Source organism: Stenella coeruleoalba (assembly GCF_951394435.1).
Source record: "Stenella coeruleoalba genome assembly, chromosome: 5".
NCBI lineage: Eukaryota > Metazoa > Chordata > Mammalia > Artiodactyla > Delphinidae > Stenella > Stenella coeruleoalba.
This window is the reverse complement of record NC_137150.1, coordinates 15,488,826-15,503,851: the sequence shown is the minus strand read 5'-3', so window position 1 is coordinate 15,503,851 and position 15,026 is coordinate 15,488,826. Positions and strand designations below refer to the sequence as shown.

At 40.4% G+C, this 15,026-nt stretch overlaps 2 protein-coding genes across 2 annotated transcripts in view; both read left to right on the top strand.

The window, feature by feature from the left end:
• The window catches only part of LOC307187074 (uncharacterized protein), a gene marked incomplete at its 5' end in the record, with an annotated part of 156,449 nt that overhangs the window by 68,686 nt on the left and 72,737 nt on the right, over nucleotides 1-15,026 (top strand). The window lies entirely within an intron of this gene.
• On the top strand, nucleotides 921-4,196 carry RAP2B (RAP2B, member of RAS oncogene family). The gene has a single exon (XM_079921251.1). The coding sequence runs from the start codon at nucleotides 1,064-1,066 to the stop codon at nucleotides 1,613-1,615; it is 552 nt and encodes a 183-aa protein (XP_079777377.1). The 5' UTR covers nucleotides 921-1,063; the 3' UTR covers nucleotides 1,616-4,196.

Sequence of the window (15,026 nt, the reverse complement as noted above, 5' to 3'; positions counted from 1 at the left end):
CAGACCCAGTGTTCCTCTTTTCTTTGTCCGAGGGATGAAGTACGAGAAGAGTCGGCCAGAGAAGGCCGGGTAGAAAGGGCCGCGCCTTGAGTGGGGGAAGATGCTCCGCCTGCCAGTCATACCCCCAAATGTCCTTTGGGTCTCGGTCCCGGGATGCACACCAGCCGGCCGGCCGGGGAGTGGAGTCCACGAGCTTTGGATAAAGGGAGGTGGCAAGAGGCCAGCCCACCCCAACCCCGGGGTGGCCCGCCGCGCCCACCCGCTTCTCGCAGAGCCGGGACCCCTATGCACTAACCCCAAAGCCGCGAAAAGAAGACGGTCTTCGTCCTCCCACTGGCGCTCTCCCATCCGGTCTCTTAACACCCACACACACCTTCCCCCCCTCCCACACACATTTCTTCTCCGGCTCCTAGACTAACGCCTATCGCGAATCCGCTAGTCCTGAATCAAATCTCGAGCCCCACCCACAGCCCCACCCCCGCCCGGCCCTCCGGAAAACCAGGAGCGTGGGATCCGGCGGGCGCGGCCGGCGGCGGCGCACTGGGCATGCTCGCCGGGGCGGGGAGAGCTGGGCTGCGCGCGGCGAGTAGGAAGCCCTCGCCCCGCGGAGGCTGCGGGAGAGAGCTCGATGGGCCGCGGCGGTGGGCGCACGATCTGCGGGGACTCATGCCACGCGCGTCCCGGCCCGGCGCGCAATTAGCAGCCGCCTCCGCAGCCCGCCGCCGCCGCCTTCTCGCCTTCCTGGGCTGCCGCGGCGAGAAGCTGCAGTCCTTGCCTCGCACCGGCTGCCGGCATTGTCCTCCCGCTCCGCCGCCCAGGCTGCCGCTGCCGCCGTGGGCTGCTGCGGGGCCCCGGACCCGCGCCGCAGGGACGCGCTGCCGCTGCAGGTCGGCCCCCGGTCCCCGCTTGGTGGTTTCCGCGCCTTGCGCTCCTCTGCCATCCTCTCCTTAGTTTTTCCTGCGAAGCTGAGGACGGGGATAAGTCCAGCCGCCAAGCCCAGCCTTCCTCCGGCGTGCAGCCCCGACGGGGCCGCGGCTGGCGCGGTAAGAGCGCCGACGGAGCCATGAGAGAGTACAAAGTGGTGGTGCTGGGCTCGGGCGGCGTGGGCAAGTCCGCGCTCACCGTGCAGTTCGTGACCGGCTCCTTCATCGAGAAGTACGACCCCACCATCGAGGACTTCTACCGCAAAGAGATTGAGGTGGACTCGTCGCCGTCGGTGCTGGAGATTCTGGACACGGCGGGCACGGAGCAGTTCGCGTCCATGCGGGACCTGTACATCAAGAATGGCCAGGGCTTCATCCTCGTCTACAGCCTTGTTAACCAGCAGAGCTTCCAGGACATCAAGCCCATGCGGGACCAGATCATCCGCGTGAAGCGGTACGAGCGCGTGCCCATGATCCTGGTGGGCAACAAGGTGGACCTGGAGGGCGAGCGCGAGGTTTCGTTCGGCGAGGGCAAGGCCCTGGCCGAGGAGTGGAGCTGCCCCTTCATGGAGACGTCGGCCAAAAACAAAGCCTCGGTGGACGAGCTGTTCGCCGAGATCGTGAGGCAGATGAACTACGCGGCTCAGCCCAACGGCGACGAGGGCTGTTGCTCGGCCTGCGTGATCCTCTGAGGCGCCCGCGGCTGCCGCGCGCTGGCCGCGCTCTGCGCACAAAAGCCAAACGCACCCGATTCTTCTAAATGTGATTTCTCTTCTTGCTTTGAGATTGGAGACGACTTTGCATCAGCCGGGGTGTCCCGGGAGCCCGGCTGGCCGCCGTGGCCGCGTCCCCTTCCTCTGACCCGTGTCCGAGGGGGTGTCCCGTCAGGACCATCCGAGACCCGGTGGAAATGTGGCTCTTTGCAGCATGTACGTTTCTCATTGATTTTGGTTGACGCATATTTCCCCATTGAAGCAGCCGTTGCGGCGCAGTATGGCAGCTTGACAGCGGCAAGCGAAAGTTTCAGCCTGGAAAAAAAATGGGGTGGGGGAGGAAGAGGATGGGGAGAAGGTGAAAAAGGGGGAATTCTTTTTTTTTTTTTTTTTCTTTCAACAACCGTTTTTCTAGTTCCAAGTTTTAAATACACGGAAGGAAGTCCGGGAGAACCAAATGAAGGAGCAGGATGAGAGGAAGAAACTTTTGTTTTTTCCTTGTTTTCCAGGAGTAGCTGGAAATTAAGATCGGGTTCCTTTTCTGCCAGCTTGGAAGGGCAACCCCGTGACTGCGATTCTGAGGATGTCTATGCAAAGTTGGATTCTTGTTACAGTATATCCAATCTGAAGTATTGCACATCTGAACTGGGACTGTTAACACTGATGCCAATACAGTGTGGGGTGCCAGAAAGTGTCTGCTGATATTTGTGGAAAAAAAAAATCTATTTTGTTTACCTACTGTATCAAAGGGGAGTCTGGGGGAGAACGGTAGTATTTTTTTTTTTTTTTAATCAGCTGTGAAAAAAAATGTTACAGATCTGCACATTTTTGTGTGTACTGTTGTGTGTGTGTTTGTTTGTTTGGTTTTTTAGATTTAGCTTTTTTGTTCTTATTGGTTGGCAGTAACAAGGTGTTGATGACTAGCTCTTTAAAATACAGTACAAGGACTTCATAAATGTGATTCAGGGCCCCCAGCACCCCTGTGTCTGCAGAGTGCCTTCAAAACTCAGCTGTTCCAGCCGGTGCCAACCTGTGAACTTCCCACCAGATCCCAGAATCTGCTATTCCCCCCAAACCACTTCCCAGTTTCCTTTCAGTAATCTTCCTGAAGGAGCCAGGACAATAGGGCCTGTTGTTTGGTGAATTTCTTTTATTATTTCCTTTTAAATGTAATTTACTTGTCTTGCAATGGTTTTTTTTTTTCTTTTTTAAATTTTTTGCTTCATTTTGTTTCAATGTTCAGGTATTTAGCTCCCCTTTTATATAATTTTTTTTTTAATGTTTGGTTTTCTGTTATAGGGTGTTCCTCCAGAAGCAAAGAGCAAAATTTTACTGTTGTGATGTACTGAGAGAATTCTAACAATTTGTAATTTCTAATTCCAGACACACGTTTAATCATTGTCTCTTCATTTTAAGATTTTTAATACAAACATCATTTTTAAAGAAACAAATCCAAATTATTGTTTGTGTTTCTGTGTTTCATATTCAGTGATTTAATACAGTATCATGATTGAGGTGGACAGGGGCAGGTACATGGTGCCCTCAAGAGTGGTTTGTTGAATTTTGAAGAGAGAAGTGTCTCAGTGACAAGTTGGGTGACATTACTCCCAACTCCTTAAATAATGGAAAAAAATCATCAAAGTCTAGGAAGCCCTGGGGTATGGTGATAACCCTCTGACTATAAGATGAGCTGGATATTGAATCTGTTCTGCTGACTTGGAATAGTTTATTTCTCTAGGAAGGGGAGAAACCAACTGCTAAGACTGCCTTAGATCTGGGAGAGTAACCATCCACCTGGTCAGACAGGGTAGTGCTTTTAATTTTCTTTTTTCTTTCTTCCTTTATTCTTCTTTAGTTGTGTTTTGTTTTGTTTAAAACACCTATCCAGTTGAAAGCATGTTTGGGGAAGATGATTTTCAATTCTGAAGTCATACCTTGCAGTGTGTTCTGCAGTACATTTGTATGGGTTGTGGACAGTATCTCAACCCTTTTGAGGCTTTGATTAGGAAATAGATCATTAGATTACAAAAGAAGAGAAAAAGGAAAAACTAAGACAAGCCTCTTGCTCTCATTACACTGTGCAGTTTGTGGACCATTTTGACCTCATGAAATTTTCCTTCTAACAGCAGGAGGCAGTGTGAGCTTTTGATTTTGTATTTTATTTTTCCTAAGGGCCACTTTACTAATATAATCTCCATAGAATAAAAGAAGGTGTATAACTGTATATATCAAGAGCACTTGATATATCTTAGGTCCATGAAGTGTAGATGAAGTCTTTTGAAGGGTCTTTTGACAAAGGGATTTATTCTGTTGAGGAAGCCAAAAGAAATTACAGGCCACAGGTTTTTTTAAAGCTGTATTAACATATCTTGCCTTAAAATATTGTGTCCGTTGCCCAGGTGACATCTCAGAATTCCAGCACAGAGAAGGAATAGGGAATTCTGTCTGGGTTTGGTCCTAAGGCCGTTTCTTTCACTCTTGATCTCACTTAAGTTTAGTATCAAACTCAGAAGGCAATGTATATATGCTAAATATAGAAATTAGGAGAAACTATTCAAACTTAGGCTTTGCAAAGATTCATTCTTGCATTTGTGTAAATTTAGTTGATTCAGTAGCTCTAAAGTGTTGAAAATTCTTAAGACATATATCAAGTACTATATAAAGGATTCTTTAAAAGGCATTTAGTGACTGTTTCTTATAGTTTTGTTTTGGTTTTTTGGAAGCCTTTTTTTTTTTTTTTTTTTTCCCTTGCGGTACGCGGGCCTCTCACTGTTGTGGCCTCTCCCGTTGCCGAGCATAGGCTCCGGACGCGCAGGCTCAGCGGCCATGGCTCACGGGCCCAGCCACTCCGCGGCACACGGGATCTTCCCGGACCGGGGCATGAACCCGTGTCCCCTGCATCGGCAGGCGGACTCTCAACCACTGCGCCACCAGGGAAGACCTTTGGAAGCCTTTTGACATAAAATGCTGGCAAGTATCTAACTAACTTAAGAAATGTATATACTCCTGACAGGGAATTTTTGAAAATGGGAAATTGGAAATGAAATAGGTTGCTGGGTGCATTAATCATCTTCACACAGGATTTAGTCACTTACATGACTAAATTCTTTATCGGTCTGGGATGGCAAGGCAGAAGATTTTAATATACTTTTACTGAATACTGTAAAATAAATGCTTTCTGGATTCTCAACGAAAGCAACTTTGTGTGTACCCCTGGAGCAGGAAAATAGTATTGAATCTTGTAGCCTTCTCCAATATTTTCTTGATGAAATTGAGAGAAATTAGAAACATTGTTTTTAAGAATATGTCAGTTTATTTGGCTAGTAAGAACCCCTTCTAGAATTATGGTGTGAAGAGATAAGAGCGTTTGTTTCCCTGGAAAAGTTGGGCTGACTTAAGAGTGTCAAAGGAAGTGAGAGAGGGAGGGAGGGAGGAGTTTGTTGTAAGGCAATCACCTGTCAAAACAAACTGGGTGGAAAAGAAACCTTTATCTTGGGGAGCAAAAGTTAACTTTTTAATTTGACCCCTGCTAGTTTTTAACAGCTTTTCCTTTTGGTCCCTGACAGTCATCCAAGCTTTATGTCATCTTAAAGGATTATTTTTGTCCTCCTTTTGTAATAGCCTCAGAAAAGTTGAAGGTATCATCTGAAAGTCTAACATTTTTGTATTTGGGAGTTATGGTTCTTAGGTACAACAATGTCCACCTTCTTAACTGCTGAAATAGACTCCACTGAATCACATTTTAGGACCAGATCTATTTAGGATTAGACTTCTTTCAGTGTATGAGGCTTTATGCTTCCTGATTTGTTAACCTTTCCTATAGGTGGGAATCCTAAAATGCCCCATTGATTCAAATTATTCAGGTAGTTTTGTTTTCGCCAGCATGTTATTGCACCCCCTTTTGATTTATATTCATGTTTCTCAGAGATGGGATGGGAAAGTGAGAGAACACTATGTAGCAGCTGGTCTTGAGAAATAGATACAAAATGCCTGTACCTTAACTGTCATCAAAGGATCTATTTACTTTTCACAACAGCTAGAATAAGCCCCCTACTTATAAATATGAGGGTTTAATTTGGAGATCACCACCATGAGTTAAAGTGGTATCAAACATTTGTTGCAGTGTCTACTTAATTGGGAAAACTTTCTAATGTCAATTTTGTCCTGATGAAAATGTAGCAAAGTTTTAAGTACTGTATAATAGAATATGGTAAGTTTGATTATGATATTTTACTCAGACTACTGAGAATAATTAAATGCATTTAATTGAACATGGTGCTAGTTCTAGAAGATACGTTTGATCTAATTAATGACAGTAGGATTTTGATAGTTGGAGAAGGCTTTAGGGATCATCTAGTCCAGAGGATCTCAAACTTGACCATATATCAAAATCACCTGGAGGTAAAAACAAGTCATGCTGAGCTCTTCCTATAGTTTCTTATTCAGTGTATCTGGATATGACCTCATAATTTTCATTTCTAACAAATTTCCAGGTGATGCTGATAGAGCTGTTTCAGGGACCACATTTTGAGAACTGATGATGATCTGGTCCAAACTCCAAATGAGTACTGAGAGCTACCTAGATATTTAGGGACACAGACTTAAGACCCGTGTCACACGTTTAGAGTACTGCCTACCACAAAGTCATGGAATAATCTTGACTGAATTCTGTAGCTATTGAGGACATATGCCAGTTACACTAAGAATGTTAAACTGGAGTGTGAACGGGGAAGCCACATTGCTGGCTGAGTGACCATGTTCACATTAGTATGTGAATAATTGGGTTCTGGTTTTCAGTATTCAGAAGGTAACGAAAGTGAATAAATGATTAGAATAGGGGTGTGGCCTAAATAATCAGAATCAACATTTTCTCTCAAAAAATTATTTTGAAAAATCTTTGATAAAGGGAACACTTTTAGGTATTTGTCTTCTCTTACTTCAAGATTAAAAGGCAAGAATTTTAGATTTTTATGATTCCTAGTAAGTATTTATAAAAGTTATATTTGAGAATTTAAATCTTCAGGTCATAGTAGGCACATGTGTGTGTCAACATGTATATGTGTGTGTGTGTCAATACATACATTCAGTTTCTTAGCCAGACTTTCCAGGAATCAGTCGATTCAATGGCATTTAGTTCTATAGTTATCCATCCTGACAATGAACAGCATAGAACGGTGCGGTGCATTTGTTTCATTACACGTCTTATCTTTTGGAATGGTGAGTGTTGATCTATTTTGTAAATTGGAGGGGGCAGCTATTTATATTTTTCCTTTGGTATTAAACAGAAATCTCTGAGGAAATGTTTTTCTTAAAATAGAGTAGGAAGTACATGCTTTTTTGTCCAATTGACTAAACTTGCTATTTTTTAAACATTATCTGGCAAAATTATGTGTGCCTAAGTTTATCAGAGGTTTGAAGATGTGTGGTTGGTTTATTTGTGGTAATTGTGCAAATACAGCAAAAACATTTTTTTTTAAAGTAGAAAATATTGATGCGCTGAGAATACAAGTACCCAAAAAGGCCCAAGATTATTCCTTGATTGTTAAGAAGATGGTTACAGGGACTTCCCTGGCGGTCCAGTGGTTAAACCTTTGCCTTCCAATGCAGGGAACATGGGTTCAGTTCCTGGTTGGGGAGCTAAGAAACCACATGCCTCACAGCCAAAAAACCAAGACATAAAACAGAAGCAGTATTGTAACAAATTCAATAAAGACTTTAAAAATGGTCCACATCAAAAAAAAATCTTTTTTTTTAAAAAAAAGAATACGGTTACAGTGGAAATTGGTAGACATAGGAGAAACTGATTTATTCATTATTCAGCAAGCATTTATCGAGCATATACTGTTAGCTGTGGTGTAAGGACTAATCCTTAAATAGGCAGAAGCCAGGCAAGAGAGCAATAGTTTTGTGCTTTTATCACAATAAGCTGTGAGAATAGCATATATTAAACAGTAAGAGTACGTGTAAAAGCAGTTACCTGTGCCATCAGTTATAATAGAATCCTGTGTGTCTGTCTGGCAGGCAATAGAATAGGTAAAATTTGTTAAAAATTGGAACTTTACTTTGAAAGGTATGTGGATATTGCACATAAAAATGGATCCCGTGAGGTTTAAGTAACTAATAGTTGTTTTGTTGCATGTGGAGCTGTGTAGTTTTGTGAATCATTTCCAACTAATTTTTGAGATTAGCTAAAATCGAATATTTAGAAATAAGTCAGTTTACTTTTATATTTTCATGTCAAAGGGAGGAGGGGAAATAGACCTATGAAATTTGTTCAGTGTTTTTATATTTTTCTTTTATGAGGAAACAAGGGAAGGACAATTTAGGTTATATTCTTAAAGAAAGAAGCAACTGTTGGCATAAGATTATTTTGGGCTCCTCATGTAAAGAAGATTCAGGGTAGAGTACTTCTTTTGAAAAAGATAATCTCCTAAAAATGAGTGTGCCAAAGAATTAAGCTATTTTAAGTTTGCTAAGCTTATAGTTATTTTATACAGAAGCTCTTGCTCTCAAGCCTTTAGTGCTTATTGAAGAAGGCAGCCAGCTCAGAGAAAGAAATGTTGGGCAACAAACTATTTATAAGAAGTAGCTATAATAGCAATTATTGTAAAACCATATGAACTAAAGGGAGTTGTGATTGTTAACCTCCTGCAGTTTGCAAAATGATCTCTAGTGACGTTTGTGTAGAATATCTCATGAATTTAACAACATGCTTTTTAAATGTAAAAAGTCACAGAATTACAGAGAGAATAGTTCATCTGAAAGTACTTCATTGTTTATTTTTTTAAAAAATCTGATTATTATTGAACCATTTATGAGATGAAAATTTATTATAGTTTTATAGCTAAAGTAGGGGGTCTTCATGTTTTACATCTGACCACTTATAAAAAGTTTTCAAAATTTGGGGTAAGTCATGAACCCAGAATATTTTAACGTTATTTAATATTTGTATATTAATATATTTCAAAAATATTCTTTTTAAAGGCTAACATTATATTGAATTATATCTCTTTCAAGAAAAGAGCCTGTAGAGATCTGTTCTAGTACCAGCATAATTTTATAAGAACATATATATCAATAACATTTTAAAATATATTTTAGATAGTTTTGCATTTACATTTGTAAGTAGGTAAGGAGAATTGCAAGTATATCTCTAAGTTTGATTTCAACATCATTCAGCATCTAGTAGAAAGTTTGATTTCAACATCATTCAGCATCTAGCCTTGAGGTGGGAGTTCTTTACTCTGAGTTTGGTTATCTTAGCTTTACTTTATCATATTACCTGTTATTTTTCTTTTTTGTATATCATTTCATTTCTCTACCTCAGCTTTATGCAAATGGTTTTCTCTGTCACATATGTAATCCGTATTAATCGATAAAAAAAAATCTAAGAACTGCTTAACTGATGGCTATATAAATGTGTTTTCTGTGTAATAGTGTAAAGGGAAAAGTATTTTTCACACTGTTTGAGGGCCAGACTGAAACAAAGCCAACTAGTTAGAGAAGATTGCCTACTAAACAGATATTACCTTTCGGTGTCGGCATAACCTTTGCATTTCATTTTTAAAACTGATAAGGGAAATTTTTAAAAACTGAATTCAATCGTAGGAATATTCATTTTCATATACTTACAAAAGCCTAAAAATATTTCCAGGCCATCTTTTCTTCTTTACTAATCTTTTGCTGAGGTCAAAAAATGAGAAATAACCCATGCACTCTCTTTGAGAGAATCTTATACCTTGAAAGGCAGGGGCAACAATAAACAAAAACTTAATCTGAAGGGCAAAACTGTTCTTATACATTTTATACATTTTTATACAAACCTCCTTTCATTTTGTCACTGAGGAAGCACAAATAGTAATGAGGGCAAGGGAATATTTTCCTTAATCATTCTGGCAGCATTCAGCAGGCGGGCTGGGTACTGTTTGCCGAGGCAGGAGAGTGTGATACAGAGCTGAGAAGGCAATCACTGCAGGCTGAGGTGGAATCCTTCCTCAGCCCACACCCTCATTCCTGCGTTCCTACAATCCTAGAGGATTTCTTGCGTCCAGGTTTGTGATTCATTGTAATGCAGGATTTACTGAGGCTTAGGGCTGCTGCTGGCCAAAGGTGAAGAAGCCTGTGGGATGGCGCGATAATGCTCCTGTAATAAATTCCACTCTAACTCAGGGCTGCTCAACCTCAGTACTATTAATATTTGGGGCTGGATAATTGTTTTTTGTGGAGCACTGTCTTGTGTGTTTCAGGATGTTTAGCAGCATCCCTGGCCTCTACCCACTAGATGCCAGTAGCACCCCTTCCCATCCCAGTTGTGACAACCAAAAATGTCTGCAGACGTTGCCTACCATTTGGGGGCGGGGGGAGTGGGGGGCGTTGCGGCTTAACAGCCCCTGGTTGAGAAATACTACTCAACTTGGCTGGTGTATTTGGAGGAGACATAAGCCAGAGGGGAGAGGGGTTGAACCTAGGAGCAGTTAAGATATTCCTTACTCCAGGAAAGCACTGTAATCAATGCTTCTCTTTTAAAATATCAGTGTTCTCTATTATACTTGGGACAATATCACTTTGATCAGCTCATTAAAATCCACACATAAGAGAAAATCTCAGGGATTGAGTTTTTTGGCGATTTAATCCAAAAGGATGGTGTGCTCTGGTTGGGGTGATGAACTCTAATGGTCAGAGCGTACCTCAGGGCATGCTGATAACTAAGTAGAGGAACCTAGAAGGGAGGTCAAGGGCATCAGTGTTGCAGTTTTGGGGAGGCCCCTTAAACCTCCAGTAGGAGACATCTGGAAGGTTTTCAGCCTCACCCAGCTTCCTCCACTCACAGTCTCTTTCCAGTTAATCCAGGCCCCTATTCCCCATCTGGACTCCTCACTTTGGGGTAGAAAGGATGCATTTTATGCATCCCATCCCTCCTTATTTTCACTTTTGCAATTCCTCCCTCCTTCCCCCTTTCTTCCTTCCTTGTGTCCAGGGCAGACCCATACTGCTTAACTGCACACACCTACCTGTGCCCAGATCACTCCGCCAGGCTGTCAAGAAGGGGGCAGCAGAGGCAGTAGTGATTGCCTCAGTAATGAAGTGCCTCTGGAATCTCGCAGTCTCCAGCCAGCAGCAGACAAGCTGTGGCTGCCAACTCCTGAAACACTGCATTAAGGACTATCCTGTCAGCAAGTTCCTGAACGTGGAATTAACTCAATGACCATGGACTTTTACTCCGTCATGATTGTTTTTGTTCTTAAGTTTTAAATGAAACAGATATCTTAAAATCTGTGTAATATACTTCTAAAAGCTTTAAGCAACCAGAGACCCTACCTGGTGGGACAATTGTGGTTCTACATTTCACAGGGGGAACATTTGGAAATCTTTCATTCCTAGTAAGTAGGAGAGGTAACAGCTTTGTAACTGAGGGATAACCATCTCCAAGCCCATCAAAAGATTCGAAAATTCACCCTTTTGTTTGATTAATTACCATTTGACTACTATTCGGGGGGAAAAAAGATAGTAAGTTTTTTTTACAGTACTGTCCTGAAAGCTCTCCAGTTTATATTTTATAGCGAAATTACTAACAATTACTAACAATTTTCCTTTTTAACTCTTTCCTCAGAAAAGTAGCACTTCATGAATAGAAAAAAGCATGTATGTGAATTATCGAAAAGTCGTATCATAATTGTTTGGATTTATCATGATGGTGGTGATTTGGCAAAATATTTACCCGCTTAATTACAAGTAATATTGATTTGTATTAGCCTAGGGAAATATCAAAAATACATGCACAATAGGACTAGAGTGCTTTTTCGGTGTTAACAATTTTGGAGAATTTTACACATTTCTATGTATAAACACATAGATAACACATCAGAAGTAAATATACAAAAAGTTGGCCTCCTCGAAAGTATTTTTGTTTAGTCATTTTAACATGTTTTTAAAAATTCTGTGATGAAAATTATCAGAATGATAACAGTGTCATTCAGTGAGAATCGCCAGTTTTCATGTTAAAAATTTTTAAGACCACCTAGGTTATCTTTTTCTTACTGCCCAAGCCTGGCCCACTCTGACTTTTGAGAACACAGCCTTTGATTTGCCAGAGAATATGAAGAGTTTCTGTAGAAACTCATTGTAGACTCTGAGAATATGAAGAGTCTACAATGAATTCCAAATGGACTTTAAAGTATTACATATCAGAACTTCAATAGATGACAGGAATCTGATTTTTACATTCTTAGTATCAGAGTACAAACTTTGTATAGCGTGGGTTTCATTAAGCAGTAAAACATTTCATCATAAATAATCAGATAATGACTGTTGTAGAGGAAGTGAGTGAATTTTATAATTGCTATCAATATCATGCCATTGAAATTTCATTAAGTTTGTGAAACGGGTATTTTCTTGGCTATTCTTTACGTGAGTTTTAGAGTAAAAATGAAATCTCTGTAAATTTGTTATTTAAAAAATTGATCTTTTGGAGTATTTTTCTCTTGGTATTATTCTTAAAAATACTGTAGTTGACCTGAATAGAGTTGAAGCTTTTGCCCCAAATACTAAATTAAGGTTCCCATAGCAACCATAATTTACCCTCTTATACAACTCCCTGTTTCATGCCATGGTTAATATATGCAGTATAACTCTAACTTTCACCTTTCCTTAGACTAAGTGTTTGGTTTCCAGGACTAGAAGGTGGAGGAAGGTGGGGAGTGATACTGTGTTTGTAGAATCTGCAGATTGAGAACAGGAGGATTGCCAAGTAATAGAAGAAGGATTTGCTTAGGATTTCAGTCATGATATTTTACTGTGTTTTGAATCAGAAAAAAAAACATATTAAACTGAGCATTTAAATTCATGATGTATAGTATGCATGAATGAAGTTTCTTAACTGACATTATAGATCTTGAATTAGAATCTCAAAAAATAATTATCAGCACATTTTTTAACTTACTTGATTAGAATACTGTATTATAAGATGATATACCCTTATTTTATTTTAAGGACGTAGTCATCTGCAAACTGTGAAGAATGCATTCATGTAGTCAGTTAAATATGGAGCACCAAATAACTACTGTACCAAGAATTAGATACCGTCTGTGCCTTCACTATATTTAATATGTTCTTACATTGAATTTTACTGTTGATTTTCTCCACTAGAAGGTAAGTCTATAAGGTTAAGGGCTCATCCTTTTATCCTCAGTGCCTAGAACAGTGCGTGTCATGAATCAATAGTATTTGTTGAAGCAGTGAATGAACAATTAGTCACAAGGGGAAAGGAAGTCAGTTTGACTACAATGCTAAAAATAGGTCACAATAACTAGAAAAGTTGGAATATTTCAAAGTTCTGCATCAATTGCAGGCAAATATTATAGAATGAAATTTGTGGCCTGTTCTTTTATTCATCAGTTCTTAAATTTATAGCTTGGAATGGCAGTGCTATTATAGTGTTAATGGGACTTAAATTTTCTGTAAAGTTATCAGAAGCAAAGTTAAAAGAGTTCTAGAACTTTTAGGATATTAGTATATTGTGTTATAAACCTTTGCCCTGCTCTGCATTGGTTTTCCAAATGCAGGTATGCCTTGGTTTATGTAGTGGATATGATTTGGGAAAAAACTGTGTATAAAAATTGAATCATATATAAGATACATAAAAAAACCTTACTATTTAGTGGACCCACCGTTGAATCATTCAAAAGCAGATAAATTATTATAGTACAAATAACCACTAGCTAAGAATTTGAATTTGTGTTATCACACACTAGATTTTATGTTAGAAATTTGTTTCTTAAATTATTTTTTAAATTTGAACACTTAGAATTCTATTTTTTCCAAATGGCAGGCTCTTATTAGTAGTGCTTACCTTAGTCATGCTTGTCTAGATTGTTTCTACTCTGTGACTTGATTGCTCACCCCTGTGTCTTCCCAACTTATTTGCTGAAACTCAGGTCTACCAGGACTTAGAGTATTTTTGAATAACCACTCCTAAATTAGAGTTGCTTTCTAAGCAATAGTTTTAACTTTTCAAGAAACTCATAATAAGTTTGAGAGAGAACCTAGAAAGATGGAAACTGGTTTTTCATATTATAATATTTCATAAAGAATTTAATTTCTTTATTATCCTTAAGATTTTTAAGAAGTTTGTGATGAGAGATGCCATTTAGAAAAAGAATAATAAAAAGGATAAATTATATTGTGCCTAGTAAAGACTGGTAGTAATAAATATTCCCATTTAGAAAAATAGGTTACATATAAATATAATATAGGTTATAAACATGTAAGTGTATCTACTCTATCCTTGTTTCAGACTTCCTGTTACATTTTTAAGAAAATCTTATAATTTATCTAATTCTTTATGCTCGTTAGCTCCACAAGCAGGCATCCCTGTGCCCAGTGGGGTTTGCTCTGCGGCAGCGGTTCTCAAAGTAGGGGCCCCAGACCAGCAACATCAGCCTCACCTTGTTAAAAATGCAGATTCTCAGGTCCCAACTCAGACCTACTCTATCAGAAACTCTAAGGGCGGGGCTGAACAATGTGTTTTAATGCACATTCCACATGCTTTTATCCATAATAAAGTTTGAGAACCACTGTTCTATGGGATATAGGAAGGAAAACCTGTTATGATTGGTGCCCGTTTTTGTTGGAAAGATAAGACATATACACAAATAACAGTAACAGCAGGGTGACAATGAGAAAAGGGTGGCATTCACCTTAAAATAGTCCTAGATAGGACTTTCCTGGTGGCACAGTGATTAGGAATCCGCCTGCCGATGCTGGGGACACAGGTTTGAGCCCTGGTCCAGGAAGATCCCACACACTGAAGAGCAGCTAAACCTGAGCCACAACTACTGAGCCTGCGCTCTAGAGCCCACGAGCGACAACTACTGAGCCCGTGAGCCACAACTGCTGAGCCCACGTGCCACAACTGCTGAAGCCCGCCTGCCTAGAGCCTGTGCTTGGCAACAAGAGAAGCCACCGCAATGAGAAGCCAGCGTGCCGCAACTAGAGAAAGCCCGCGCGCAGCAACGAAGACCCAACGCAGACAAAAATAAATTAATTAATTAATTAAAAAAACTAGTCGTAGATAAATTGGAATTGGAATTCGCGAAGAAGAGATTACTGTGGAGCAGATATCCCCAATCATTCATTCATTATTGAAATATAGGTGCTGGGGCTCAGTAAGACATAATACTTGACTTATTAAATATTTAAGTTCATAAATAGGTGATTCTACTTGCTAATTACCTCACAACTAGAAGAAACTTAAGAGATCACGTAATCCGACTTGAGAGCGCATCAGAATCATCTGGATGGCTTGTTAAAACACATACTGCTGAAACCCAGTATTCCTAATTCAGTAAATACAGGGTGGGGTGTGGGAAGCAATATTTCTAACAAATTCCCA

What these genes read in the sequence shown, in the direction of transcription:
- RAP2B (XM_079921251.1), top strand. Translation starts at nt 1,064, where the DNA reads ATGAGAGAGTACAAAGTGGTGGTGCTGGGCTCGGGCGGCGTGGGCAAG.